This window comes from Martes martes, assembly GCF_963455335.1.
Source record: "Martes martes genome assembly, chromosome: 3".
Taxonomy (NCBI): Eukaryota; Metazoa; Chordata; class Mammalia; order Carnivora; family Mustelidae; genus Martes; species Martes martes.
The window spans coordinates 150,313,342-150,337,751 of NC_137890.1; the positions used below are offsets into that span (position 1 = coordinate 150,313,342).

General features: G+C 62.3%; 1 protein-coding gene across 17 annotated transcripts in view; it reads left to right on the plus strand.

Annotated features, from left to right (window-relative positions):
* The window catches only part of KIF1A (kinesin family member 1A), a 70,063-nt gene that overhangs the window by 41,949 nt on the left and 3,704 nt on the right, over positions 1–24,410 (plus strand). For 7 of the 17 annotated variants that reach the window (XM_080799613.1, XM_080799628.1, XM_080799622.1 and 4 more), the window contains 20 exons: positions 370–455; positions 1,268–1,406; positions 1,596–1,767; positions 1,849–1,939; positions 3,270–3,388; positions 4,350–4,405; positions 4,539–4,647; positions 4,879–4,945; positions 5,038–5,122; positions 7,442–7,547; positions 16,989–17,103; positions 18,035–18,168; positions 19,193–19,254; positions 19,577–19,722; positions 19,988–20,188; positions 20,658–20,735; positions 21,457–21,581; positions 22,422–22,574; positions 23,139–23,331; positions 24,210–24,328. In XM_080799613.1, the coding sequence (XP_080655739.1) occupies positions 370–455; positions 1,268–1,406; positions 1,596–1,767; positions 1,849–1,939; positions 3,270–3,388; positions 4,350–4,405; positions 4,539–4,647; positions 4,879–4,945; positions 5,038–5,122; positions 7,442–7,547; positions 16,989–17,103; positions 18,035–18,168; positions 19,193–19,254; positions 19,577–19,722; positions 19,988–20,188; positions 20,658–20,735; positions 21,457–21,581; positions 22,422–22,574; positions 23,139–23,331; positions 24,210–24,328 (2,356 nt within the window). Of the gene's footprint in view, positions 1–369; positions 456–1,267; positions 1,407–1,595; positions 1,768–1,848; positions 1,940–3,269; positions 3,389–4,349; positions 4,406–4,538; positions 4,648–4,878; positions 4,946–5,037; positions 5,123–7,441; positions 7,548–10,001; positions 10,029–15,694; positions 15,719–16,988; positions 17,104–18,034; positions 18,169–19,192; positions 19,255–19,576; positions 19,723–19,987; positions 20,189–20,657; positions 20,736–21,456; positions 21,582–22,421; positions 22,575–23,138; positions 23,332–24,209; positions 24,329–24,410 lie in introns of all 17 variants that reach the window. The other 10 variants (XM_080799626.1, XM_080799615.1, XM_080799629.1 and 7 more) reach the window with 3 other exon arrangements.

Sequence of the window (24,410 nt, forward strand, 5' to 3'; positions counted from 1 at the left end):
AGGGCCCCGTGGTGTGGGCTCAGCTGGAGCATCTAAGTCTGCAGTGGGTGGTGGCGGCCGGGACTCAGTAGAGGGGCGGGGGTCATAGCTTGGTTTTGAGAATGTGGAGTCTATAGCCCCAACAGGGTCGGCCGTGCTGAGGAGGCGGCTCCCTCTTGGGCCCGGAGGCACACAGGCTGGCGGGCATGTGCCCGGGATGGCACCCTGGGTTTTCTGGAACCGTGGTTGGCAGCACTGGGTGACCCCCGTCCTGGGTCAGAGCCCGTCCCAGTTCCTATGCCTTGCCCCTGCCTGGTGGCTCTGACTGACTTTGCCAAGCCCTCCTGGGGACCAGCAGGGCCCTGACCGTGCACTCGGTTCCCATTGCAGCTGACGAGGAGGCCCCTGACTATGGCTCTGGCGTCCGGCAGTCAGGGACGGCCAGAATCTCCTTTGACGACCAGCACTTTGAAAAGGTAGGCGCAAAGGTTGGCCTGGCCTTCCAACACCAATGACCCTCTTTCTGCCTGACCCCCGAAGGCCCAGGCATGCCTGCACTGCTCAGGACCTGCCTGGCAGGCCCTGGGTCCTCCTCAGCCTGGTTTCTCTCTTCCCAGGCCCCGGCCTCGGGGCCTCTCTTGCTGTCTGACTTGTCCTGGCCCATGGGGTCCGTCTGTCTCCTCACCTTGGCCTCCCCTGGGTCTGTGCCTGCTTTCCCCACCGGCCTTTGGCTATATGGGCCACCACACGCCAAGATGCCCCCATTGACCCGCCCTGACCCGGCTTGCTGTCCCGGACACTGTTTCCATCTTTGCCCTCCCCTGACACTGCAGCAAGAGCTAGAGCGGCCCCTCCACACAGTCCTAGGCTGGCCCTGCTCTGGCGCCAAAGGACAGGAACTGCCCCCTGCCGGGTCCTCACTCAAAGAAGACGGTGCTTTCTGGCTGTGCTCCCCGTTCTGCTCTCAGGCCCAGAGTAGAGGAGGGGAGGGTCCTGCCTGGCGCCCCCAGACTGGGCTTCACTCACAGGAGGCTCTTCCCCTCTCCATCTTAAGGTTTTTTCCCAACCCATCCCCACCAGCTGCCCGGCACTCCACCTGAACCATTCCCGACCTTCCCCTCTGCAGCCGACACAAACTGAGGCTGAGGGAGGTGGGCACCCATCTAGGCAGGGGCAGGTTTAGATCACAGGTCTGCGAAGGCCCTGGCCTGGCTCTGGGGTCCTCAGTGAGCTGTCGTGGCCTCACCCTGAGCTGGTTCCCTCTGACTCTCGCCCCCAACCCACCCAGTTCCAGTCTGAATCCTGCCCAGTGGTGGGGATGTCCCGCTCAGGGACCTCCCAGGAAGAGCTGCGCATTGTGGAAGGTCAGGGCCAGGGTGCGGATGCCGGGCCCTCGGCCGACGAGGTCAACAATAACACCTGCTCAGGTAGGAGGCCACCCCACCCACCATGGTCCAGAGGGCCCACCGCCTCTTGACTCAGCCCCCACTGCCAGGGTTCCCCAGGGAGGCCGTAGGACGTTCCCGGGACAGCAGCCGTGTGGGCTCCTCGCCGGATCCCGGGCTTTAAGCCCTGCGGAGGTCCCGCCACATCGCTCTGCCCTCCGCCCCACACAGCCGTGTCTCCAGAAGGCCTCCTCCTGGACAGCCCCGAGAAGGCCCCCCTGGACGGGCCACTGGACACCGCCCTGGACCATCTGCGCCTGGGCAACACCTTCACCTTCCGTGTGACCGTCCTGCAGGCGTCCAGCATCTCTGCTGAATACGCCGACATCTTCTGCCAGTTCAAGTGAGCCCCATGCCCCGTGCCTGCTGCAGGTCCCCACCCCGTGGGCCCTGTGCCTAGCCAGCGTCTCCTCTCCTTTTACAGCTTCATCCATCGCCACGATGAGGCCTTCTCCACAGAGCCCCTCAAGAACACAGGGAGGGGCCCCCCACTTGGCTTCTACCATGTCCAAAACGTACGTCCTGAGGGCCCCCTCTCCCCTCCACCGCAGCTGACCCAAAGCTGAGCCCGGCAGCAGTCACTGTGCGTCATACCTTGTCCTGGTCATGAGCTGGACAGGGCCCGGGTGTGAGGGCACAGGGACTCAGGTGCCAGGCGGGGGCATGTGCTGTCACTGGGCAGTGGGGGCCTCAGTGGGCTTAAGCCTGGGGCTGGGGACCCCTTGGGCAGGTATGAACACGAGGTGTCTAGGGTACCCAGCGTGACGCTGGCTGGTGTGGGGAAGAAGCAGAGAGACAGAGCACACAGAGGGCCCCGGGGTGCTTGGGCACAGTCTGGAGAGGTCAGGGAAGTCCTAGGCAGGACGTGTCCCCAGCCTGGCAGTCAGGAGAGCAGGGGCTTCTGAGTGGAGTCGCTCCGTGAGGCCAGAGAACAGGGCTCGCCGGCCGCTGGCCATCACCTGGCCATAATGGTGGCCATCAAGGGGTGAGGCCTCACATGCCCGCCGAGGAGTGTGAAACGGACCGTGGCCAGTACAGCTTGTGGGTGTGTGGCCCAAGTGGTCCCGGGCCCACACTCGGAAGGGCCCCCCAGACCAGCCCGTCCTGAGCCTCGGGTTCTCAGCCAGGGAAGCAAAGTCAGGCGTGAAGGTGTGCACACTTGGTGGGCTCATTTCCTGGGCGCCCTGAACAGAGCCCATTTACTGGGCAAACTTAACAAAGCCACGGCGCCTCCACGCGGGAGGCCGGAAGCCTGAGATCAAAGCCTGGGTAGGGTCGTTCTGTGGAGACCGTGAGGGAGACTCTGTGCCAGGTCTCTGCTGGGCAGGCAGACGCCCTCTTCTCCCTGTCCTCCCGTGGTCATGCCTTTGTGTCTGTCTGTGTGTCCTGATATACCCTTTCCATGAGGACACAGCTGCATTGGCTTAGGGCCCCCCAGTGCCCTTGTTCTAACTTGGGATTACCTCTACAAAGATCCTATCTCTGAATACAGATCTGGGCGTCAGAACTGCAACATAGGAATGGGGGTGGGGGGAATACAATTTAACCCATACCCCTGGATGAGCAGGCAAGGGCCCAGGAAGGGTTCCTGCAGGCCACAGAGGTGCCCTCTGCCCTCTGTCCCCTCTTGAGCTCCGTGTTCTGAAAGGGCACTCTGGGGAGGTTGGCCTTTGGCAGGGCTGGAAGGACGAGGGAGGAGCATCACCCCCTTGTGGGCAGAGGTCGGGCCCAGCCAGGGTCTCCCGTCTGGCTCTCCAGGGAGGCCGAGCTATTAACTTCTGCGACCCTCCTTCCCCTCCCCTGTGGCATGGCCTCACCCTCCCACCTGCCCTCCTCACCTGCCAGATCGCGGTGGAGGTGACCAAGTCCTTCATCGAGTACATCAAGAGCCAGCCCATCGTGTTCGAGGTCTTTGGTCACTACCAGCAGCACCCGTTCCCACCCCTCTGCAAGGACGTGCTCAGGTCAGCACCCCTGGTTGGGGTGGGTCGGAGGGCCCTTCTCAAGGGTGCAGGCCCTCTCCCCTCCTTACCAGTGAAGCTGCCCTGACCCAGGCAGGCCTCCCGATGCCCACCTTCCCCATCGACAGGGCAGCTGGTCACCCAAGGTCAGCAGGATCCAGGGGAAATGAGAGACGTCCCTCCAGGACTGAGCAGCGAGGTTCTTAAAGAGGACTGCTGTCTAGACCTTGCCCTCACGGCTGTGGGCTGTGTATTGGGGCCAGAGAAGCAGGGGCTGGGTGGGGGAATGGCCAGGGAGGCGCATGAGGCCGACCACTCCTGTCGCCTGCAGAGAAAGCCACCCCGGGCCCAGCTATTCCGGGCTCCTGGAGTCACTGGACCCCAGACAGCATGAGGGAACATCCTTCCATCTCCCTCATCTCCTGTGACCTCCCCTGGGCTCTGTGGGTGGGCCAGGTGTCCCTTCTGCTGTTCCCACCCCCCACCTGGTGCGGGGAGAACTGCAGACAGGCTTCTGGGGCTAGGGGAGCCTCTTGCCACTCCCATTGCCCTCTCTGCTGTCCTGTGGGACCCGGAGCTATGCAGGGGGTCCAGAGTGTTGGAGAAAGAGAAAGGCCGTGAGGGGTGCTGGTTCCCAGGCATCTGGCCCCACAAGGCTCATCTGTCCTTGGGGTGCTGAGGGAGGCTCTGTCCTGGAAGCCCTGAACGGAGAACCAGAGTCCAATCTCGCCCAGTTCTCACGGGCTCGGTCTGGGGTCCCCACAGGCCTCCTCCCCCATCCAGGCTGGTGAAGGCCTGAGCCTGGGGCCTTTCCTGGGACCTGGGAGGCAGGGAGGCAGACGGGGGCCTGGAGCAGGCAGCGCTTTGAGCTCCTGCTGCCACTCCTGCCCTTGGCTCCAGCTCTGACTTGGGGGCCTGGAGACCTGCCCACAGCTGCTTCACCCCGGCGCCTCTCTCTCCACAGCCCCCTGAGGCCCTCACGCCGCCACTTCCCGAGGGTCATGCCGCTGTCCAAGCCAGGTACCCAGGGCTCTCCTGCGTCCACCCCTGGGGGAGCGAGGGGCTCGTGCTGCCCCGATGCGTCCCCGCACCTCGCCGGGACATGGCAGGCCAGGTTTCCCACCCGTGGTGCCTCTCTCCTGTCACCCCCCAGTGCCTGCCACCAAGCTCAGCACGCTGGCGCGGCCCTGCCCCGGGCCCTGTCACTGCAAGTATGACCTCCTGGTCTACTTTGAGATCTGCGAGCTGGAGGCCAATGGCGAGTGAGTACCCTCACCGGCTATGGCCAGGCTGCCTGGGCCATAGCCTCGGGCTGGTGTGCGTGGCTGTCCTTGCCTGGCTGACTCTGTCCTTCCTGGACTGGACCTCCTCTTCTCGGCCAGAGGCGGGAGCTGCTTTTCCTGTTCCCACCCTTCAGCTCCTCCGGGAGCAAGGGTATGTGTGGGGGAGTGTGGGGGGGTGGGGGGTTTGCCTCACGCATCTCTCTTTTGCAGTTATATTCCTGCAGTCGTGGACCACCGTGGCGGGATGCCATGCATGGGGACCTTCCTGCTTCACCAGGTGCGAGGTGCTCCCTGCCCCTGCCCGCCTGTGCTCCCCGCCCTGGGGGCCCCAGGCCATCTGAGCATGTCCTCTCTCCTGGCACTGGGCAGGGCATCCAGAGACGGATTACCGTGACCCTGCTGCATGAGACAGGCAGCCACATCCGCTGGAAGGAAGTTCGAGAGCTGGTCGTGGGTGAGTGAGATGGGTGTGGGCTGCCTTAGGGGCTGGGGCTGGGTTGGCAAGAAGACCCCTGTCCAGGCCAGATGCCTGAGCTCTAACCACAGCTCTGCCCCGAGGCTGTGTGACTTTGGCCAAGTTGCTGAACCTCTCTGTGCCTCAGTCCCTCCCCTAGAGAGGAAAGCTCAGGCCAGGGTGATTTTGCCCCATTTCTGTGGAGTCCCCTGCGGTCAGCCACGCTGGTGCAGATGGCAGAGCTAGGCCCTCCCACAGACCTGCAGGCATGAGGCTGAGGGCACGCACCCTCTGAAGCCTGTAGAGGGGCGCCGGTCCTTGCCTCTTCCTGTTGTCAGTGGTGTGGGGACTGCCTGGCCCTCCTCGGCTTAGGGACCCGTCAGGTGGCCTGTTCTTGGGAGGACCTGGATCACGGCTCACCCCCTCCAGTGTGACCACGGCTCAGCTAAGTACATCCGCCAAGACCTTGGCTCCAAATAATGTCATGTTCTCAGGTCCTGGGGGTCAGCACAACGCATCCTTTGTGGTGGTGGTGGGGGACACACAGGGAGAGGACACACAGTTCAACTCACAGTGGTTGCCACGGACCTCGGACATTTTCCTTCAAGGACGTCACACTCTGAGCTCTTTGGTCTGTTGGAAAAGTTTCTTTTGCCAAGCTGTGAAGAGTTTGTTTTCCAGTTTCCCTTCAAGGGCTCAGACGATTGTCCGTCCTTCCCCTCCCCTGGAGCTGATGGGTCCCTCCAGAAGCCCCTTCCTGGGCCTTTCTGTGGTCAGGAGGGCTGCCGCTGGAGGGTGCTGTCCTGGGTCTCATGGGGGGCCCTGAGGGCGCGGTCGCAGGGATGCCACTGCCAGAAGCCATATGCTGGGCCCCAAGGTGCAGGACTGTGAGCTTCTGGGGGCCCAAGACAAATGCTTTTATTTTAGCCATTTGGTATCTGTGTTCACACAAATCCTAAAAGGCTGGAGAGAGCTAGTAAATCCTCCTTTGAGATGTTTAGGGCAAGTTTAGGGAATCAACCTAAAGAATGAGATGCAGCACATACCCCGCCGGTGCCCAGGCCTCGTGCAGATGGGAGGGCTCGCCCCATGTGCAGGCAGAGGAGGGGTGCTGCTGAGAGGAGGGGGGAAAACCGTGAACACCAAGGCCCCGGGTCGTGGGCTCTGGGCGCTGTCTCTCTGGGCCTCCTAAACGAGACAGACCTGGGAAGGGGCGTCTCTGCCTGACAGGGGCCCCCAGGCATCACGCTTGCCAGTGGGCGCCTGACCACACAAATGGGCAGAGAGCTGCTGAGGTCGTGCCCTAGGGGCCGAGGAGGTCGGGGGCCAGCCCTGGAACGAGCTTTTTGGCTCCAGCCAAGCCACAGGGCACTCCACCTCCCACTATGCGGGACACACCCTGGGAGCACTTTTGGGGGACCCCACACCTGCCTCCTCCCAGAACCCAAATGCTGCAAGGAGATTCCAGGAGGTGGGGCAGGCAACTCCAGCATACATGGCCACAGACTCCTGGCCAAGGCCTGGGCTCCGCCTCACCCATGCGTACAGGGGACAGAAGGCCAGTCTTCCTGCATGGCTTAATGGAGAAAATTCAGTGTCTGTTTCTTCCTTGAAGAAGCGGAGTATTCTGGTATCTAACACTACTCGGGCAAGAAACGACACACAAAGCCACCAGCAGGATTCTTGACACAGCCATCGTGGCGCCTTCCCCAGACAGGACCGCCATCCCAGGGGGCGTCTTAGGGGGCTCAGCAGGAAGTGTGTCCTGCAGAGAGATTAACAACCCAGATGGTCCTTCCTTCCCTCCTTCCCTTTCCTTTCCTTCCATCCATCCATTCATCCATCCCTCCCTCCCTCCCTTCCTTCCTTCCCTCTTTCCTTCATTCTCTCCTTCCCTTCCTTTCCTCTTTCTTCCTTCCCTCCTTCATTCTCCCTTCCTTCTAGTATAAAGAGAAGAAGGAACATATTTTCTTATCTTGCTAAGATTTCCTTTCCCAACAAGGGCCTGTGCATTCTAGGCTGAGTGGTTAGAACCTATCAGTTGGGTGCGAGAGAGACCGACATTGAGAGACAGAGTTATTTATGGCTGATAAACTAGAAACTGAGATTGCAGGAGGACGGAGGGTAGGGTGGTACGCTCAGTGCCGGCGCCTGGGATTGGCAGGGACGCTGCCGTGGCCTCGCTGTCTGGTGCTCCTGTGGGCCCATGGGGAGTCGGTTCCCTGACGTGGCCTCAAGGTACTGGAGTGCCGGTCCAGGCAGGGACCCAGCATTCACCTGTCCTCCTGGGAGGTGACTGTACTGTGGCCTTTCCTGTAGGTCGAATCCGAAACACACCAGAAACTGATGAATCCCTGATCGACCCCAACATCTTGTCTCTCAACATCCTGTCCTCTGATTATATCCACCCGGCCCAGGATGACCGGTGAGTGCCCTCAGGGCAACAGTGGGTTCTGTTCCCAGCTCCCTGGAGACAGGGTCCAGGTCAGACCTGGGGTGTGTCCTCAGCCCGCCACAACTGCAGTGGACCTGCCTGTGTGAGGTCTTGGGCCTGTCCAGCCACAGAACTTTTGGGCCTTCCTTTCTGACACCTGCAGAACGGGTGCCGGGAGGGGAGGCTTGGCCTCCGAGTCCCTTGGTGTGTGTGTCTGCACGTTGTCCCATCACAGCTCACACATTCGTCCAGCCTGTTCATTTGGTCACCTGGCAGAGGGGCAGTGGGTGTTGAGGATGGCTGAGCTGGGTTCTGTCCTCAGGAGTTTCAGGGGGTGAGGGGGGACACCGGGGATGCTGGGCAGACAAGCAGGCCCGAACACCCCCCGCCACACTGCTGTGGGTGGTCTGGGCCTCGGGCTGGGGGTTCCGGTGGCCGTTCCAGGGTGCACAGGTCAGTGGTTCAGCCTCCGGGCACGGCTTGGCACCTGCTCCTTGTCACTGGGCTGCTCCTTTCCCAGCTTGCGGTTAATGGCCAAGACCTGGCAGCCAGGGCAGCCCCAGCTCCCCCTGTATGTGAGGGGGGCAGGTGGGGTGTGCCAGAGCCCCGGGGATGCACTCGTTCACCTCCAAAACACCAGCCTTGCTGGGCTTGGCTGGGGGTGTGAGGGGTGGCATCTAGGGACTGACGGGGGGGTGGGTAGCTCGTAGCTGTCGAGACCTGTCCTCTTGGTGGGGATGTGGGCTTGGCTGTGTCTGAGATGCCGCTCTCTAGGGGCTTGGGGAAATGACGAGAATGTTCCAGCATCCCAGATGGCTCTCCCATGGGCAGACCTGGCCTGCAGGCAGACGCTGAGAGCTGACCCCGGGAGCTCGCGCTCTGGCTGTCTTCACGGGTTCCTGTGGCAGTGTGTACAGGAAAAAATGTCTTTGAGGGCTGGGAGTGCTTGGAGGGGACCGGGGATTCTTCACTTGCCAGGAACGCTAGGACCCATGAGGGTAAATGTCCTGGGGCGTCAGGTCCTGCCCTTCTGACTCCTGAGCCCCAGTGGAACCTGGCTTTGTTGTGGACACCCTGGGGAGTGGGCTGTAAGGGAAGCATCCCCCCGTGCAGGCAACTGGGGGGGCCAGCAGTCAGAGACCCCCAGAGGGGCAGCTGTGACCCTGGTTCCAGCCCTGCCCAGAAACCTTCCCGAGGGAAGTCACCTGCACTCTTGTCCTGGGGTGCAGAACGCTGGGAGGTGTCGCTATGATGAGTGGGTTGGGGGTCCTGCCTGGCAGAGTGGGAAGCTGGGGGGCACCGTGGGGCAAGCTGGCTCGGGGGCTCCTCTGACCACGAGAATGCAATCCCATGAGGGCTGCCTGCACTGATGTGGGAGCTAGGACCCCAGAGCAGAGGGCAGCCCTGGAGGGCTCTGCCTGCTGAGTGAGCTCAGCATTCCCTCTGCCTCAGACCCTTCCTTTGGCCTGGCAACTTCGAGATTCTTGGGTCAGAAAGGGAGTGGGGAGCAAAACCCAAGAGGGCAGGGTTAAGTATTTTCCTTCCAAGCCTCCTGCCCCATGTGGTCTCCCTACATGGAGGACCATGTCTCTGAGGCTTCCCTCTGTCCTTCCAGCCCAGCTGCTGGGGAGGCCCTTGCGAGCCTCAGCTCTAGGCTGAGTCTCGGTAGTTAAGGGAGCTCTGGCTCCCGGCTGGACCTCAGGGCCTTAGCTAAGCAGGTCCAGCCTTGCTCCTAGAGGCCTGAGGCCCCATTACTGACAGAGCTTTGGTTCTGCTCCCTGGGGACCATGGTAAGTGAGGCTGGCTGACAGGCAGCTCTGGGGACAGTCGGACCTGTGTCTGAGGTCAGGGCTGCCCTGGGTCAAATGTAGAGGAAGGCCCATCTGTGGGCTGGGACCATAGACCTTGCCCAGAGCTGCTTTGGCCTCAGGCTTGGCTCCTGCCCATGATGGTACGGCCCCAGGACTGCTCTGACCCCCCAGTCTTCCCCCAGGAAAATCTTGGGGACTGTCCCCACCTGGGGGCCGCAGGCAGATGCCATTCGGAGGCTCGCTGGGCCAAGCCGGCAGGTTCCCCTTTCCTGGGACCTTTCTCTTCCTGGACCCTGGCTGATGTCCTCGGAGCCCTGTAATGGGCCACTGGAGTGGGCCCTTCTCCCCTGAGAGGCGCTGAGGCTCAGAGACCCCCGAGGCTTGGGCTGAGGGGTGCGAGCTGTCAACCCGCTTTGCCACGGCCTCAGCCTCCTCCCGCTCCAAGGCCCTGTGCTTCTCGGCCTCCCCAGCTCAGACTGGGCCTGTCACCACGGACAGCTTCTCTCTGCGCTGCCCCTCCCCTTGCTGCCGCTGTTCCGCTGCCCTGCCGTCCCGCCTCCCCGCAGCCCTGCCCCACCGCCCCGCTGCCCTGCCCCGCCGGCCTCACTAACCTGTAATTGTTTGTGTTTTGCAGGCAGTTTCTTGATTCGGACATGCCTAGGTATCATTTGTGCCCCTTGGTTTTATTTTGGCCTCTTTCCTTCCCCAGCCCCACACCCTGACATTTATTTTCAGCTTTTTGGATTTCTTCTACACTTGCTCCCCTTTCCCTCCTGTTTCTCCATCTTCTTTAGTTTTATTTCCTTGGAATCCTTTTTTGATTTTCTTTGTTGCTTCCTCTCCTCACCCCACCCCTCCCTCCTGGCTGAGTTCCTTCTGCCCGTCCTCTTGATTTTGGCTGCTTCAGTAGTTTCCTGCCCCTCCGGAGACCCTGGCCGGCCTCCTGCTCCTGCCCCCAGCCTTGCCCGCCCCCGTGCTGACCCCGCCTCCGCCGGAGCCGGAGCAGGCGCCCCCGCATGCAGGCTGGCCAGCACCAGCCCCACCCCTTGTAAGGTGAAAGAGAAAAGAGGGAGAGAGGGGCTGTGGTGGGCCCAGGACGGGAGGGCAGATGAGAACCAGCCCTGCCAGGGACCTCCACGCTCCACACCTTCCAGCCCTGAGCATCAGCCCCTCACCTGGCCGGGCTGGGGGCTCCAGCTGCGCTCTTGGCCTTGGCTGCCACACACCCTGGATGGCAGGGGGTGGGCAGTAAAGTAAGTTGTGAAGGGCCCAGCCGGTCTCTGTCCGAACCCCCCGAGGCAGGGGCTCCTGGGCAGGGGGCTGCTTCCCCGACTTGAGTGAGGTCCCTGAGCAGGCCCACTGGGTGCAAGGATCAGTGAGGCCCTGGGGGCAGATAGCCTCAAAGTCCCTAATCAAGACCGTCCGTGAGACTCGAGTCTGTTCTGAGCAGAGGGTCAAGGTCATGTCCTTCTGGGTCCCGTGGATAGTGGTCAGAGCGCTGTGAGGGTGGTCCTGCAGGTCAGCTGTTTTGAAAGATGAAGTGAGCATTCAGAAGGCTTCCAGCAAATGTGTGAGCCTTTCAGCTGCCTGGGCGGGGTGGGGGGGGGTGCCTGTTCCTTCTGTGGGAGGAGCCCCAGGATGGGGTGGGGGGCACCACAGGCCTGTCTGAGTCACGGCTGTGAGGGTCACTGTGAACGGGCCCTGGGCCCCACGGGCTGTGGCTCTTGCTGGTGTGACCCCGAAAGCATGCGCACACGTGTATCTGTGTGGTGGACACGTGTTTCCAGAGGCTGCTGCTCGCCCTCCCTGGGGTCCCTGTCAAGGGAACACATGTGGCAGTGGCTGCTTCTGAACAGAGGGCACAGACGTGCAGGCCCAGAGCAGGGAGGGGGCCCGGTAGGGTCCGGGGCCGGCCAAGGCGGTCGTCCTGCTCTCAGAAAGCTCTGGGCCCGGAGCCCCTTGCTCGGACGCATCTGTTGGACAGGACCCACGTCAAGAGCTGTTTCCTTGATGAGTAGAAGGTTCCAGGCCCCTCGGTGTGATTTTTTGGCGGGGGTGGGGGGGTGGGGGGGTGGGATGTGTATGTTCTGTTCAAGTTTGCATTTGCACAGCCAGCTCTGTAGAATAGAGGGGTGCTCATTGGTCCTCGACCCCCCAACTCCATACCTGCAACTTATGCCTCCAGGAAGCTCCTGGGTAAAGTGGGGACAATACTGCACAGCCAGGAGGAGGTACCAAGGAAGGAATGGGCACTGATTTTCCTTTTCAGCCCCCCAACTTCATGAGGCCCTCACCCCTGCACCTGAGCAGAGTCCAGACCCCCAGTTCCAGATGAGGGCTCATCGGCCCCAGTGGGCTTGGCCTGAAAGAGGAGGTCCAGGGCATGAGGGGCAGTGGGGTCAGAGCCCCTGCCTCCTTCACAGGGCCCAGCCCTGTGGGGCAGGAGCCACTGTGGGGGTGGTCCTGGGAATGAGCGGACAGTGGGGTGTGGTCCAGGGAGGGTCTCGCCCTAGATGTGTGGACTGGGGCAGCCTGGTTTTGCCCTTGGCTGGCAGTGCCCTTGGCTGTCTATGTGAGTGTGGACAGGTGGCAGAAACTTCTGAACCTCGTTTTCCTTCCCCCCTCAGAAAGGGGATAATTTAACCCCTGCTTGAAGTTGCTGTGGCAGAAATGAGATGACGAAAATCTATTAGCTGGGAGGCTTCCACACAACTGTGTAAACGTGGGTCACGTGGTCATTCTCCCCCTCATCCCCTCACCTGTCAGTCCTTCACCCCTCACCTCTGACCACTTACCCTCATTCCCTCACCCCCTCACCCCCTTACCCCTTATCCCCTCATCCCTCATCCCCTTAGCCCCTCACTCCTAGCCCCTCACCCTCATCCCCTCACCCGCTCATCCTCTTACCTAGCCACTTACCCCTTACCCCTTCATTCCCACACCTCCTGACCCCTCACCCTTTTATCCCCGGATCTCCTCACCCCACATCCCTCCTCTTCACCCCTCATCCCTGCACCCCATTCCTTTATCCCTTCACCCTTCATCCCCTTTTCCCCCTTATCCCCTCACCCCTAACCACTCATCTCACCCCTTCCTTCCCTCATCCCCTCAGAACTCACACTTCATTCCCTCATCCCCTCATTTCCTAACCCCCATCCCCACCCCTTCACCCCTTCATCCCCTACCCCTTTCATTCCCTCACCCATTAACCCCTTATCCCCTCACCCCTCCACCCCCTCACTCCCTCATCCCCTCAGTCCCTTCATGCTTCCACCTCTCACCCCCATCCCCTCATTCCTTTATCCCCTCACCCCCATCCTTTCACCACTTCACCGCTTCATCCCCTGCCCCCTTCATTCCCTCACCCCTTTGCTTCCCACCCGCTCCTTCCCTCACTCCCTCACCCCTTCACCTCCTCACCTCCTCAGTCCCTCAATCCTCTTACTTCTCCATTCCCTTCGGGTCTGAGGACTCTCCAGCTGCACAGTGCATGAGGCTGCTAAGCCATGCACAGGGCTGCAGTGGGCACAGCAGAATCCCATTCCCCTGCTCTTAGCTGTGGGGTCCTACTGAGCACAGGGTTTAATTTTCAGATTCTCCACAAACCTGTTTGCATCAGCGTGCCCCCCTTGCCTGCCCGTTAACCCACCGTGGCTGTGATGCTCGTCCCAAGTGCTGGGTACGAGTCACCACACAGTTGTCGGAAGGTGCATCAATGGGCTGTGTGCAGCTGGCATCCCGTGAGGAACAACCAGGCGCCGCCGTTGGGTGGGTGAGGCGGGGGATGACCCTATGCCTGCCCCAGGCAGCTGCTGCCCCACCTGAGCTCCTCGGGGATACGGTGGGCACACAGTCCGTTACATCAGTCCAGGCCAACGCGGGGGCTCCCATGTCACCCTCCAAGGGGACATGAAACACCCACCACTGTTGTGGTGGCCGGGACGGCCACTGAAGCTTGCTGGGCAAGAATCAGCACGGAAAAAACATTTCACAGCCTATGACATATTCTTTGTCAACAGAACTTTGTAACGTGTTTTCAGGTTTCCCCCTGTGGGTCCTCACTTGTCTGAGGATTGAACTCTAAGTCCCGGACATGAGTTGGGGGTGGTCCTGTTTCTGGCCCCCCGCTGCCCAAGCCCTGTGGCTGGGGGCGTCAACCCAGACCCCCTGCCCACCCACCCCTGCTGGTCAGAGGGAGATGTTGGCTGGCAGCTCCTGCAGGGGACTAGGAGGAGGGGAGCCTCCGTCCTGCACCCTGCAGTCCACCGCAGAAAGAGTTGTGCGAGTGGGCATTCTTCTTCCAGAGGGAGGGTCCTGCGGGAACTCCTAGGGCTCTGCCCTTGGGGAAGTGGAGCCCTGCCTGCTGCTGGGTGTCCTGGAGAAGGGCTCAGGCCTGGGAGCTGTGGGCAGGGCCTCCCTGGGTCAGGGACACTCGGGTCCCGGCCTGACGTGGGTCTGGATCCGAAGGGTCAGCAGGGTGGGGCCAAGACTGTGGTGAGGCGCCAGAGTGAGCCCAGGTGCTCTGCTCACAAGGCGACCCTGTCCCCGTGTTTCCACCTCAGTGGGTCTGGGGTGGGGTCTAGGAATCCACAGTGCTTCTGACCCAGGGACCCCTCGTCTGGCCGGCACATTTCTCCTGAGAGTGTATCTACGGGACTGGCTGGGTGTCCATTGGGGGTAGAGGGAGGGGTGCTCCCTTCCTGGGGTGACTTGATGCCCAGAGAGGTCCCGAGAGTCCTGTGTCTGCTCCCAAGTGGGAGTCCTGGTGTAGTAGCCCTGACTCCGTCTGACTGTCTCGGTGATGGGGGACAGCGATCCCTGGTCCGCACACTCCAGGGCTGTGAAGGTCCCACACAGGCAAGCTGGCTCTCGGCCACCCCTCCCCGCCCCAAGCATTCCTGCTGGTGTCCAGTGAGACCTCCCTCTGCAGAGGCCCAGGAGCTCGGGAGTGCTGCTGATGACCCTTCCTGTCTGGGGCTCCAGGGTCTGAACCCCCTGACTGTGCAGATGCATGGCCGGCTGTAGGCCAGGGGCTGGTCTGCAGGAGGGCTGCCTGGGGTTGAAGGCTGACCAGGGCTTTGAGAACAGCCTGTGGGCAGCGTCATGGCTGTGCCAGGTCAGACCCCAGCCATCTTGGCGCCTGGTGAACAGCATAGTGGAAGGCGCCCTCTTCAGCTGTGTACATGGGCCCAAGGGGGCCCCCACCCACTGCCGGGCCCCGCCTCAACACACGAGACCCAGAGGTTCGGGTTTTCAGCGAGGTTTTGGGTTTCAGCAAGAGCCACATCCCAACTTGACTGAGGGCCTCTTGGCCAAGAGCATCTCCGAGGGGCCTTGGTGAGTGAGCCTCGTGTGGAGGTGCGCTCGTTTCTCCTTACGGCCCCGGCCAGTTGTGGCAGAGTCCATCTGGTCCTGGGGTGAGGGCCACTACTGGGCCCTAGGGTTTTGGCCACCCTCACTGGGCTGGCTCTGGTTCCGTTGGTGTGTCCCACCCAAGGGTGAGGGGCTCCCAACGAGATGGGGGTCCAGCTCTTGGTGTCTGAGTAGGAGCCTGCCCTGGGAGGGCCAGTTCTTCCCGAAGGACAAATAGAGAGTGCACGTCAATGTAGGAGAGCCCTGCTGGTCCTCAGAGCACCGGCAGTGGGTCAGAAACCAGCAGCATCCTTTAATGACATTAAGGAAGGTGGACAGAGGGGATGGCAGTGAGGGTTTGGGGCTGGCTGGCCGCCCCGGGTAGGGGGCCCTCAGGCTGGCCTTTCCCAGTGTGTGGTTAGGGCCTCTTGGAGGCTCGAGGACTAGTAACAAGAATTAGTAAGAATAGTACCATCTGGGCCCTGCCCTCAGCACCTCGGACAAGCTTCAACCCACAGGACATCTCCAAGAGGCAGGGATGGTAACTTCCAGTGGTTGGTCCAGGAAGCAGTGTACAGAGGTGTCTGGTGATAGCCAGAGGTCACACAGCTGTGCCACGGCATTTGTCCGGTCTGGGCTGGATTGGACCTCTGGCTCTCCCCGCGGGCCTGGCCCACAGGGACTAGGGCGCTTGGGGGCCCCTGGGACGGAGTCCCTAAAGGGGTCGGTCACGGGTCCATGGGTACCCGCCTGGTCCTGCTGGGCACAGACTCAAAGCTCTGGCTGCAGATGCGGGGGCTGGGGGTCGGAGAGGGCCCCAGACGCTGCCCCGTGAGCCGCCCGGGCAGCTGGCGGATATGGCGCACTCCCCCGCTCACTGTGGGTTAGCTTGTACCCGGCCACGTGACGGGGCTCGTTCTGACGTGTCCATCTCTTCTGTGTGTACGTGTGTGTCCTGGCTGCCTCCACCTTTAGCATTTCATTCGGAAATGACACTAGGTACAGCTCACTTTTCTCTTCCGCACTCGCTTGGTCTGTCCTCTTCTGCTTTTCAATTTCCTTTCTCCCCGTGCTCTCCGCCAGTCTGGTCACCCTGCTGTCCTCACGGCCCTTCCTCTGGATCGTTGTCTTGGTGATGTGTGTGTGTGTGTGTGTGTGTGTGACAGCGGCCCTGCCCCATCCCGCTGCTTCGCCTCATGCCCCTGGAGTGTGCCCTGGAGAGCCAGGAGGCCGCGGGCACGGGCTGCACGCTGGCGTGGCCTTGCCCCTTCTGGTGGCCGTCTGTACTCCCAGGCCGGGCCAGGCTCTCCAGGGGGGCGTCTGGCTGCGCTGGGGCGTGTGCCGCTGTCTGTCCGTAGTCTGTGCTGAATTGTGTCTCAGCTGTGTCTTTGAGGATGCTTGGATGGAAACGGGGCGTGGCTGGGTGCTGAGTGGTGCTGGCCGGGGCTTGCCGAGTGGCCCCACTCTGGACTGAGGCAAATTTCCTGCCTCACAGAGGATCCTCAGACGGGCACCCTGCCTAAATAAGAGTCTAGGAGCTCTGCCATCGGGCAGTTGACAAGGACAGCCTGCTCCAGAGTGGAGGCCACTGAAGACTAATGTCCTGGCCTCCTAGGGACGGCTTATGCTGCCCTCAGAGGGCATTCTGGGCCACGGGCGTCTGCTCTGCTCACTTTCTTCTGGGATTAGAGATGGGGATGGGGGAAGAGCCCACTGCCTGCTCAGTGCTAAATGGAGAGGAGCCTGGCTGTGGGGGGTGTGTGGCGATGCCATCTGCCATGGGCCACCCAGGCTTCCACGCCAAGCATCCTCCCCCAAGGGGAGGAGGTGGGCCACAGGGTTTTGGCCAACCCGGGCAGGTTGACCCCTCCTTACTAAGACAGGGCAGGAGGGGGCGGTCCCCATTCTGCCCTCTCTCCATCTCTCACCCCTCTGTCTGCCTACACCTCCCCTCTTCTCACTACCTCTCTTCCCCTTTGTTGCCATGTCCCAGCCCACGTGCCTCCCTCCCTCCCTCCCTTCTCTGCCCTTTCTGGCCCCCACTCCCATTCCTGCCTTAGCGCCAGCGCTGTGGGCTGCCCCGCCTGTCCATGCACAGGGGAAAACCCCTCCAGCCCGAGTAAGGAGGAGCCTGTTCTCCACACCGCCCGGGCTGCTCTCCCTGTGGCAGCCCTCACGTCTCTGTCTATGTCTGTTCATCTGCATGTCCCCAGCCCACAAGCCCAGCCTGTGGGCCGCCATGTTTTACCTTGTCTCCACTTCCTTCCAGGACTTTCTACCAGTTCGAGGCTGCGTGGGACAGCTCCATGCACAACTCTCTCCTGCTCAACCGGGTCACCCCATACCGAGAGAAGATCTACATGACTGTCTCAGCTTACATCGAGGTGAGAGATTCCTGAAGCTGCCGTCCCCCCAGCCGGAGCTGCTCGCCAAGGGGCAGGGAGGGTGCTCAGTGGCCCTGGACAGACCCAGATACCCCTATGTCTTCTTGGAGGACTTGTCAAGTCCTTGTTCAATTCCCTTATTTTCCACGGCACCTCCCGCTCATCGCAGGGTGCGGCTTTGCCCTGGGGCTGCAGGATGGCTCCTTCCAGGCTCCACGTGGGCTGGAAACGAGTGCCCCCAGAGTCTTGGGCTGTACCCTCCCTGTGAAGCACAGAGGTGGTGGGGCGGGAGGGGGGAGGCCAAGAGCAGGGGCATTGCCAGGTGGGGGCACTACTGAGGAATAAGGAGGCTCGGGGGAGGTAAAGGCACCCCCTCCCCTCTGGGCCTGAAACTCCAACTGATTTGAGGACCCACTTGCCTGCCTCTTGGGATGCTGGTTTGTTGGGGAGACACTGCCAGTCTGGCCCGGTAAGGCCCCGGTGCACACGGGCTTTGTCGGAGTGCTGTTGAGCTTTGGGAAAACAGAAGAGCCAGCTGTATGAGACGCAGCCTGTCGGCGCCTGGGGAAGTCACGGAGAGGAGAATGTGGGTGCGGAGCTGGGATCTGCTTTGACCCTCACAGGCGTTTCGGGAGTATGTCACCTGATCCCATGGCCAGGTGGCTGGGGCCTGTGTCTAGGATCCTCAGGGTCCCCAGCACCAACACCCAGCCACCTGCAGCCTGGGGAGGTGGGATCCTGGCTTTCTCCCAGGAGTCAGCTGGGGGGAGCAGAGACCTCCTGGGTCTGGCGCCATGCCAGGGGACCATGGAGGTCTGAGGCTGCCGACTGGTGGCTTGTGCGCCCCCCAAAGATAGTTAGAGGGGGTCTGGTACCTGGGTCCTCTGGGGGTGCTCCTGTGCCTGAGCCACTGCCCTGTGCCCCATGGCAGATGGAGAACTGCACCCAGCCAGCGGTCATCACCAAGGACTTCTGCATGGTCTTCTACTCTCGGGACGCCAAGCTGCCTGCTTCACGCTCCATCCGCAACCTGTTTGGCAGTGGGAGCCTGCGGGCCTCGGAGAGGTGAGCCTGCGGTGGAAGCGGTGGGGGGTTGCACAGGGAGCGGCTGGGAGAGGCGAGCCTGCAGTGGGGGTGGCGGGGGGCTGCACGGGGAGCGGCTGGGAGAGGCGAGCCTGCAGTGGGGGTGGGGGGCTGCACGGGGAGTGGCTGGGAGAGGCGAGCCTACAGTGGGGGCGGCGGGGGCTGGGGTGCTGCTGTGTGGACTCTGCATGGGGAGCGGCTGGGTGTGCCCGGCAGAGGCTCGAGTGACTGGCCGGCTGCAGGCCATCCCAGATGAAAAGGTAGACCAGCCACTTTCCCAACCGTTCCCCTGCCCTGGGACCCTTTCGTGGGTGGTCCTGGGGCCCAACTCCACCCCCATGGCTGGGAGACCTCCTCCCAAGGGACCTTGGGGATCATGCCAGCAGGATGGGGGGTTGGGTTGGGAAAAGGGCACTCTGGACAGAACCTCTTGCCTCCTGGAGGCTGGCAGCACCCAAGGGATTAGAATATCAGGCCTGGGACCAGCCATCCCCTCTTGCCCTCTGACCAGTCCCTGCATTCCTGGGGTATGGGTGTGATGGACAGGAACGCCAAGGCAGTGAGGAGGGGGCTTGGGCTTTGTCCCAGAAGCGGAGACCACCACAGGTGCTAGGCCTCCTGTGCTCACCTCCTTCCCACGCTGTCTTGTGGGCCCCAGTGTGCAGGACATCCAGGGCACAGACAGGAGGGTGGAGTGTGGGGTTCAGGACATAGTGGCCTCAGGCTGGCTATGACCCAGGCATCCGGGGGTCACCCGGGGGGGATGGGATACTGCCTGCCGGCTGGGCCTGCCTCCACGACAAGGTTGGCAGTGTGCACTCAACAAAATGGGGCCTGGAGCGGTCTGGGATGTGGACTCCCCAACAAACCAGTCCATATGGGCTGCAGCCCAGGGACCCCATGCAAGGCCACCCAGCAGGGCATGCAGTTCGACTTGTCCCCAGTGTGCTTTGGACAGGCCCTTGATGGGCCTGGTGTCCACACGTCCTCTCTCTGCTCCCCGCAGCAACCGTGTGACGGGCGTCTATGAGCTCAGCCTGTGCCACGTGGCCGATGCAGGCAGCCCAGGTAGGCCTCTGCCCTGCTCTCTCTGACAGGGGTGGGGGCACTTTGTCAGGGAGTTGGGATTCTCTGGGATCACTCAGATCACCTCAGCTAAGTTGCCATTTTGGGGGCCCTCTCTTTTGAGACTCAAGTGCTCACATTTGAACTTGTGGGGTTGTCCCAAGAGGCCAGAGGACAGTGAAGGGAGAGGCAGCACTGAGGGCTGGATGACTTCTGTGGGCAAGGCGCTCCCAGGGGGACCAGCCTCCCTCTGTGGATAAGTCCCCATAAGCCCAAGGCCTAGAGCCAGAGCGGGAATGTGGCCAGCCCAGGGTCCCCTTTCTAGGGATGCAGCGGCGGCGAAGGCGAGTGCTGGATACATCTGTGGCCTACGTTCGGGGTGAGGAGAACCTGGCGGGCTGGCGGCCCCGGAGCGACAGCCTCATCCTGGACCACCAGTGGGAGCTGGAGAAGCTGAGCCTGCTGCAGGAGGTGAGCTTGTGTGCCATGGGCATGGACAGCCCAGGCCGCAGGTGCATGTGGGAAGCAGGGTGCTGGGAGGGTGCTGTGGCAGGGGTGGACTGTCCCTCCACTAACTGTGAGCACAGACACGGGGGATGCGGATGCTGAACAGAGGGTGGCCGGGTGGCTGGGCCGAGTCCCATCAGCAGCACAGCCTGTGGGGAGACAGTGGGTGGGCTCTTGGGTCCACATGACCCTGGGGTGCAGCAGTTGATCCATGTCCCGCCTCCTGCAGGTGGAGAAGACCAGGCATTACCTGCTGCTGCGGGAGAAGCTGGAGACAACCCAGAGACCCGGCCCCGAGGCGCCATCCCCTGCCTCCAGTGAGGACTCCGGGTCCCACGTCTCATCCAGTCCCTCCTCCCCACTCTCTGCTGAGGGCCGGCCGTCCCCTGTGGAGGCTCCCAACGAGAGGCAGCGGGAGCTGGCTGTCAAGGTAGCTCAGGCAGCACTGCCCTGACTGTGGTCCCTGCAGGGCTCTGGGGACTGAGCCTTGTCCTATTAGGGCAGGAGCTGGGACACGGAGGGTCCATAGAGGCCCCTTGCCTGCTCCTCACTCCACATATGTTGGAATTTGGCAGCCTTTTACAGCTTCCTCCCCCAAGCAGTGATCTGCTTCCTTGAATACCTTTGCTGACGGGGAGCTCACCCCCTCTCTCCAGAGTTGGCTCTTTGGGCAGCTTGATGGGCCACTGGGAAGACCTCTTAGGCTGGACAATGCTGTCCCCCCATCTTTGCCCTGGGCCCGGGGCCTGCTCCCAGAGGCTTCCCTGGCTCACCCATCACCTTGGAGGCTGGAGCCACTGTGTCCAGGCCTTCAGCCAGTTCTCCGCATCCAGGGGCCATGCTGCGGTCGAGCCAGGTCCGGGGCACCACCCCCAACTGGACATTTGCTCTTGTTACAGTGTTTACGCCTCCTCACGCACACTTTCAACAGAGAGTACACCCATAGCCACGTCTGCGTCAGCGCCAGTGAGAGCAAGGTAGGCAGCAAGGGGCTGTCCGCAGGGCTTTCGTCTCCAAGAACAGTTCTCACCCCCGTCCAGAGAAGAATATAAGGGTTTTCTTAGAAACATACTCTCACAGCCTGAAGGAACACCTCCTAACCAAGGGCCTGGTGTGTGGGGTCCGTGGAGCCCTGGGGCCTTCAGGGCGAACCAGGGCCAGGCCCACCCAGGACCCTCCCTGCTGCCTCCAGCCTGGCCCTCAGCTGCCTCTGTCCTGGGTGCTCAGGCCCCAGCCCTGGAGCTGTCTTCCCCTACCAGAGGGCCACTCATGCCGCCCCGCCCACCCTGGCACAGAGCCCACCATGCACGGCCCCCTTGCAGCCTGGCCTTCCTGCTTTGCACTAGCCTCACCCTCTGCCTGGAAAGACCTCTCCCTGAGGCTTCTGGACTGCCCATCCTACAGTCGGGGCTCCAACACTGCACATCGGCAGAGCCTTCTCTGACCCCGCTGTGGTCCCTGCTCCCTCCTTGGAGCGCGGCTGTTACAAGTCCCTCTTGAGGCCAGACAGAGCCCATAGCCCGGGGAAGGGCAGGCCAGGGCCTCGTGGGGCTGGGAGAGGTTTGAGGGAGGCTGGCCTGCCATTGGAGTGGGGGGTGCCCTAAATGGAGGTAAAACATGAGCCGAGATGCAGGAATTAGCCACTGTGGGGGCGTCCACACCCTGTCTGCCCCACGAAAGGCTCGCTGTCCTCCACAGCTCTCCGAGATGTCTGTCACCCTGCTCCGGGACCCGTCCATGTCACCTCTGGGTGCGGCCACGCTCACACCCTCCTCCACCTGCCCCTCTCTGGTTGAAGGGCGATATGGAGCCTCGGAGCTGAGGTGAGTGCAGACCCCGAAGAAGTTGGCAGCACCACGAACCCACTGAGGACGGTGTGGCTGCCACTCTGGTGCAGAGCATGGGGACGGGGTGGGGCAACAGTGACCCGGAGGGCTGCACACAGCTGGGTAGGGTAGGGGAGGGAGGGGTCCACCCTGTGCCTTGGCCGGCACAGCCCCTAGCTGCTCTCTAGTTGTCTGACTCTCCCGAGGACGTTTTCGGCTGAAGCACTGATTTCCAGTGTCGTGGGGACTAATGCCGGGAATGGATCAAATGGCACAAAACCAAAAACCCTTTTCAGGGGAATGGGCTCACACAATACTCAGTAGGATAGAAGGTGAGCCCCGTGGCAGTGGCCGCAATGCCCGGCCATCTGCCCCGCCCCCCAGCCATGCTAGCACCGCCCACACCTGAGCCCTTACATTTTAGATCCCTCAAGGTGTCCACATTTCGTCCAAGCCCTCTGGGCCTCCCCGGAGACGGGCCTCCCTGGCCATGGGTCAGGCTTTTTGGACCCGACAGGCCCCAGTGCAGAAGGCCCCTGAAGACATGACAGCCCGGGCTCCGAGGGCCAGCTGGGGAGAGGGGCCACTTTCACAAGGGCGGGGGACAGAAGGTGCCGTGGGACGGGGGCGGGGCACCCTGGCGCAGCCCTGGAATCCAGTGGCCTGGGCCCTCCAGCCCCAGCTGTGGGTGCGGCTGGGTGCACAGATCCTGAGAGGTACTTACGGCAGGCTGAGGGGGTGACCAGGGGGTGGGAGGAAGCCCGAGCCAAGATGGTGGCCCGGCCTGGCCAGGGCGTCTCCTTGCAAGAAGGCAGAGGCTTGGCTTTGTTTTTCCAGGACCCCTCAGCCCTGCTCCCGGCCGGCCAGCCCAGAACCCGAGCCTGTGCCAGAGGCAGATTCAAAGAAGCTTCCCTCCCCGGCTCGGGCAACAGAAGCAGACAAGGAGCCCCAGCGCCTGCTGGTTCCCGACATCCAGGAGATCCGGGTCAGGTATGTGGGGGGCCCCCAAATGGGGGTGCTTCTGAGGCCCCACCCAGCCAGCTCTGTCTCCACAGCTCCATGCGAGGGAGACAGGCTAGGCTCCCCGACCGTGGGCAGGGGCAGAGAAAGAGCAGACAGCACAGGGAGGAGGCTGGACCAGGGCCAGGCCCGGGGCAGGGGACCCAACGGGTGCCCCTGCAGAACCACGGTTTCCATGCATCTGTGCATCACTAGTCTGACACCTGTGCAGCCCCAAGAAGGCCACGCTGTATGGGTCACGCTCACGTGACAGGGAATGACTGCTCGGGGCAGTGTCCGTTCTGTTTCATTTTCTCTGTTGTATAGATGGGGAAACTGAGGCTCAGAACTGGTGGTTCTGGTCTCTGACCTCCCAGGTTGGGGTTCTGCCAGGCATGTCCTAACACTTCGGCCCTGGCTGTTCTTGGGGGTCCCTGTCTGACCTTCGCAGTGGCCAGTACTGCCAGGGGCCTGGTGGTGGGTGGGGGCCCGCGTGGAGACCCCCCGCCCCCGGGGCCAGGAGCACAGGAGCCAGCAGCTGTCCCTGCCCTGCAGCCCCATTGTGTCGAAGAAGGGCTACCTGCACTTCCTGGAGCCGCACACGGCAGGCTGGGCTAAGCGCTTTGTGGTTGTACGACGTCCCTATGCCTACCTATACAACAGCGACAAGGACTCCGTGGAGAGGTTTGTGCTCAACCTGTCCACCGCCCAGGTGGAGTACAGTGAGGACCAGCAGGCCATGCTCAAGGTGCGGCCCGGGATGGGGGTCTGGGCAGGCCGAGGCCTGCAAGCCGCCAGCGGGGCTCGGGGAGGGGGGCTGGGCCTAGTTCCCGGTGGGCCCAATTCCGGCTTGCTGCCAGACCACGGCCCTAGTGTTCTGTCTCGCACAGCATCCTTCTGCCTCTCATGTTGGGGGTCCCCTCTGCCCACCCGTGGGGCTCCTCATCCCATGACAACCAGCCGCGATGGGCTGTGGTCCTGTGGGGGCAGGGGAGCAGGCATTGACCCACTCCCATTCAGGAGAAGCCAGTACCCAGTCCCCTTCTCCTGGGGCCACCCAGCCCCATGGGGCAGGTCATGTAGTGGGCCTGGGAGTCTGACTCTCCGAGTCAGCAGTGGCGCTGGATGTGTGTGCCAGAGACCTCAACCCCTTCCGCTGGCAGCCTCAGTGCCCGCTGGCTGATCTTTGATTCCCTGTGGTGGGGTTTGGGGACACAATCTCAGCCTGCCTCCCCACATTGTCCCCCACCACAAGGGCTCAGCCTTTAGCAGAAGAGGCCAGGCCCAGCAGCTGAGCCATGTCAAGGGGAAGGAACCTCGTTTGTGGGGGGTCGACACGTCTTCGGGGGGCACAGAGCAGTGGCAAGTTTGCCCTGGGGCGTGCGAGAGACAGGGTGTCCTGACCACAGACCCTTCTGCGAGGGGGCCGCACCTGTCTGCATCCGAATGGGCTGTGCAGGCCACGGAGACTGGGGCAGCCTTCCCAGCTCTCTCCCGGGGGTCTTCTGTCCCGTGTCCTGCCCCCTCCCCGAGCTGCTCCAGCCGGGCCCCAGGGAGCATGACCCTGCGCGCTGACCGGGATGGTGGGGAGGCCTCACGCCTTTTCACGGCCTCCCGCCTTCGCAGACGCCCAACACGTTCGCCGTGTGCACGGAGCACCGCGGCATCCTGCTGCAGGCCAACAGTGACAAGGACATGCACGACTGGCTATACGCCTTCAACCCTCTCCTGGCCGGCACCATACGGTATGGGCTCTCTCGGCAGTGCTTGCCCTGCTTCTTGGGCCTGGGAGCAGGTTTTGAGGACCTTAATGCTTGTTTGGCTGTT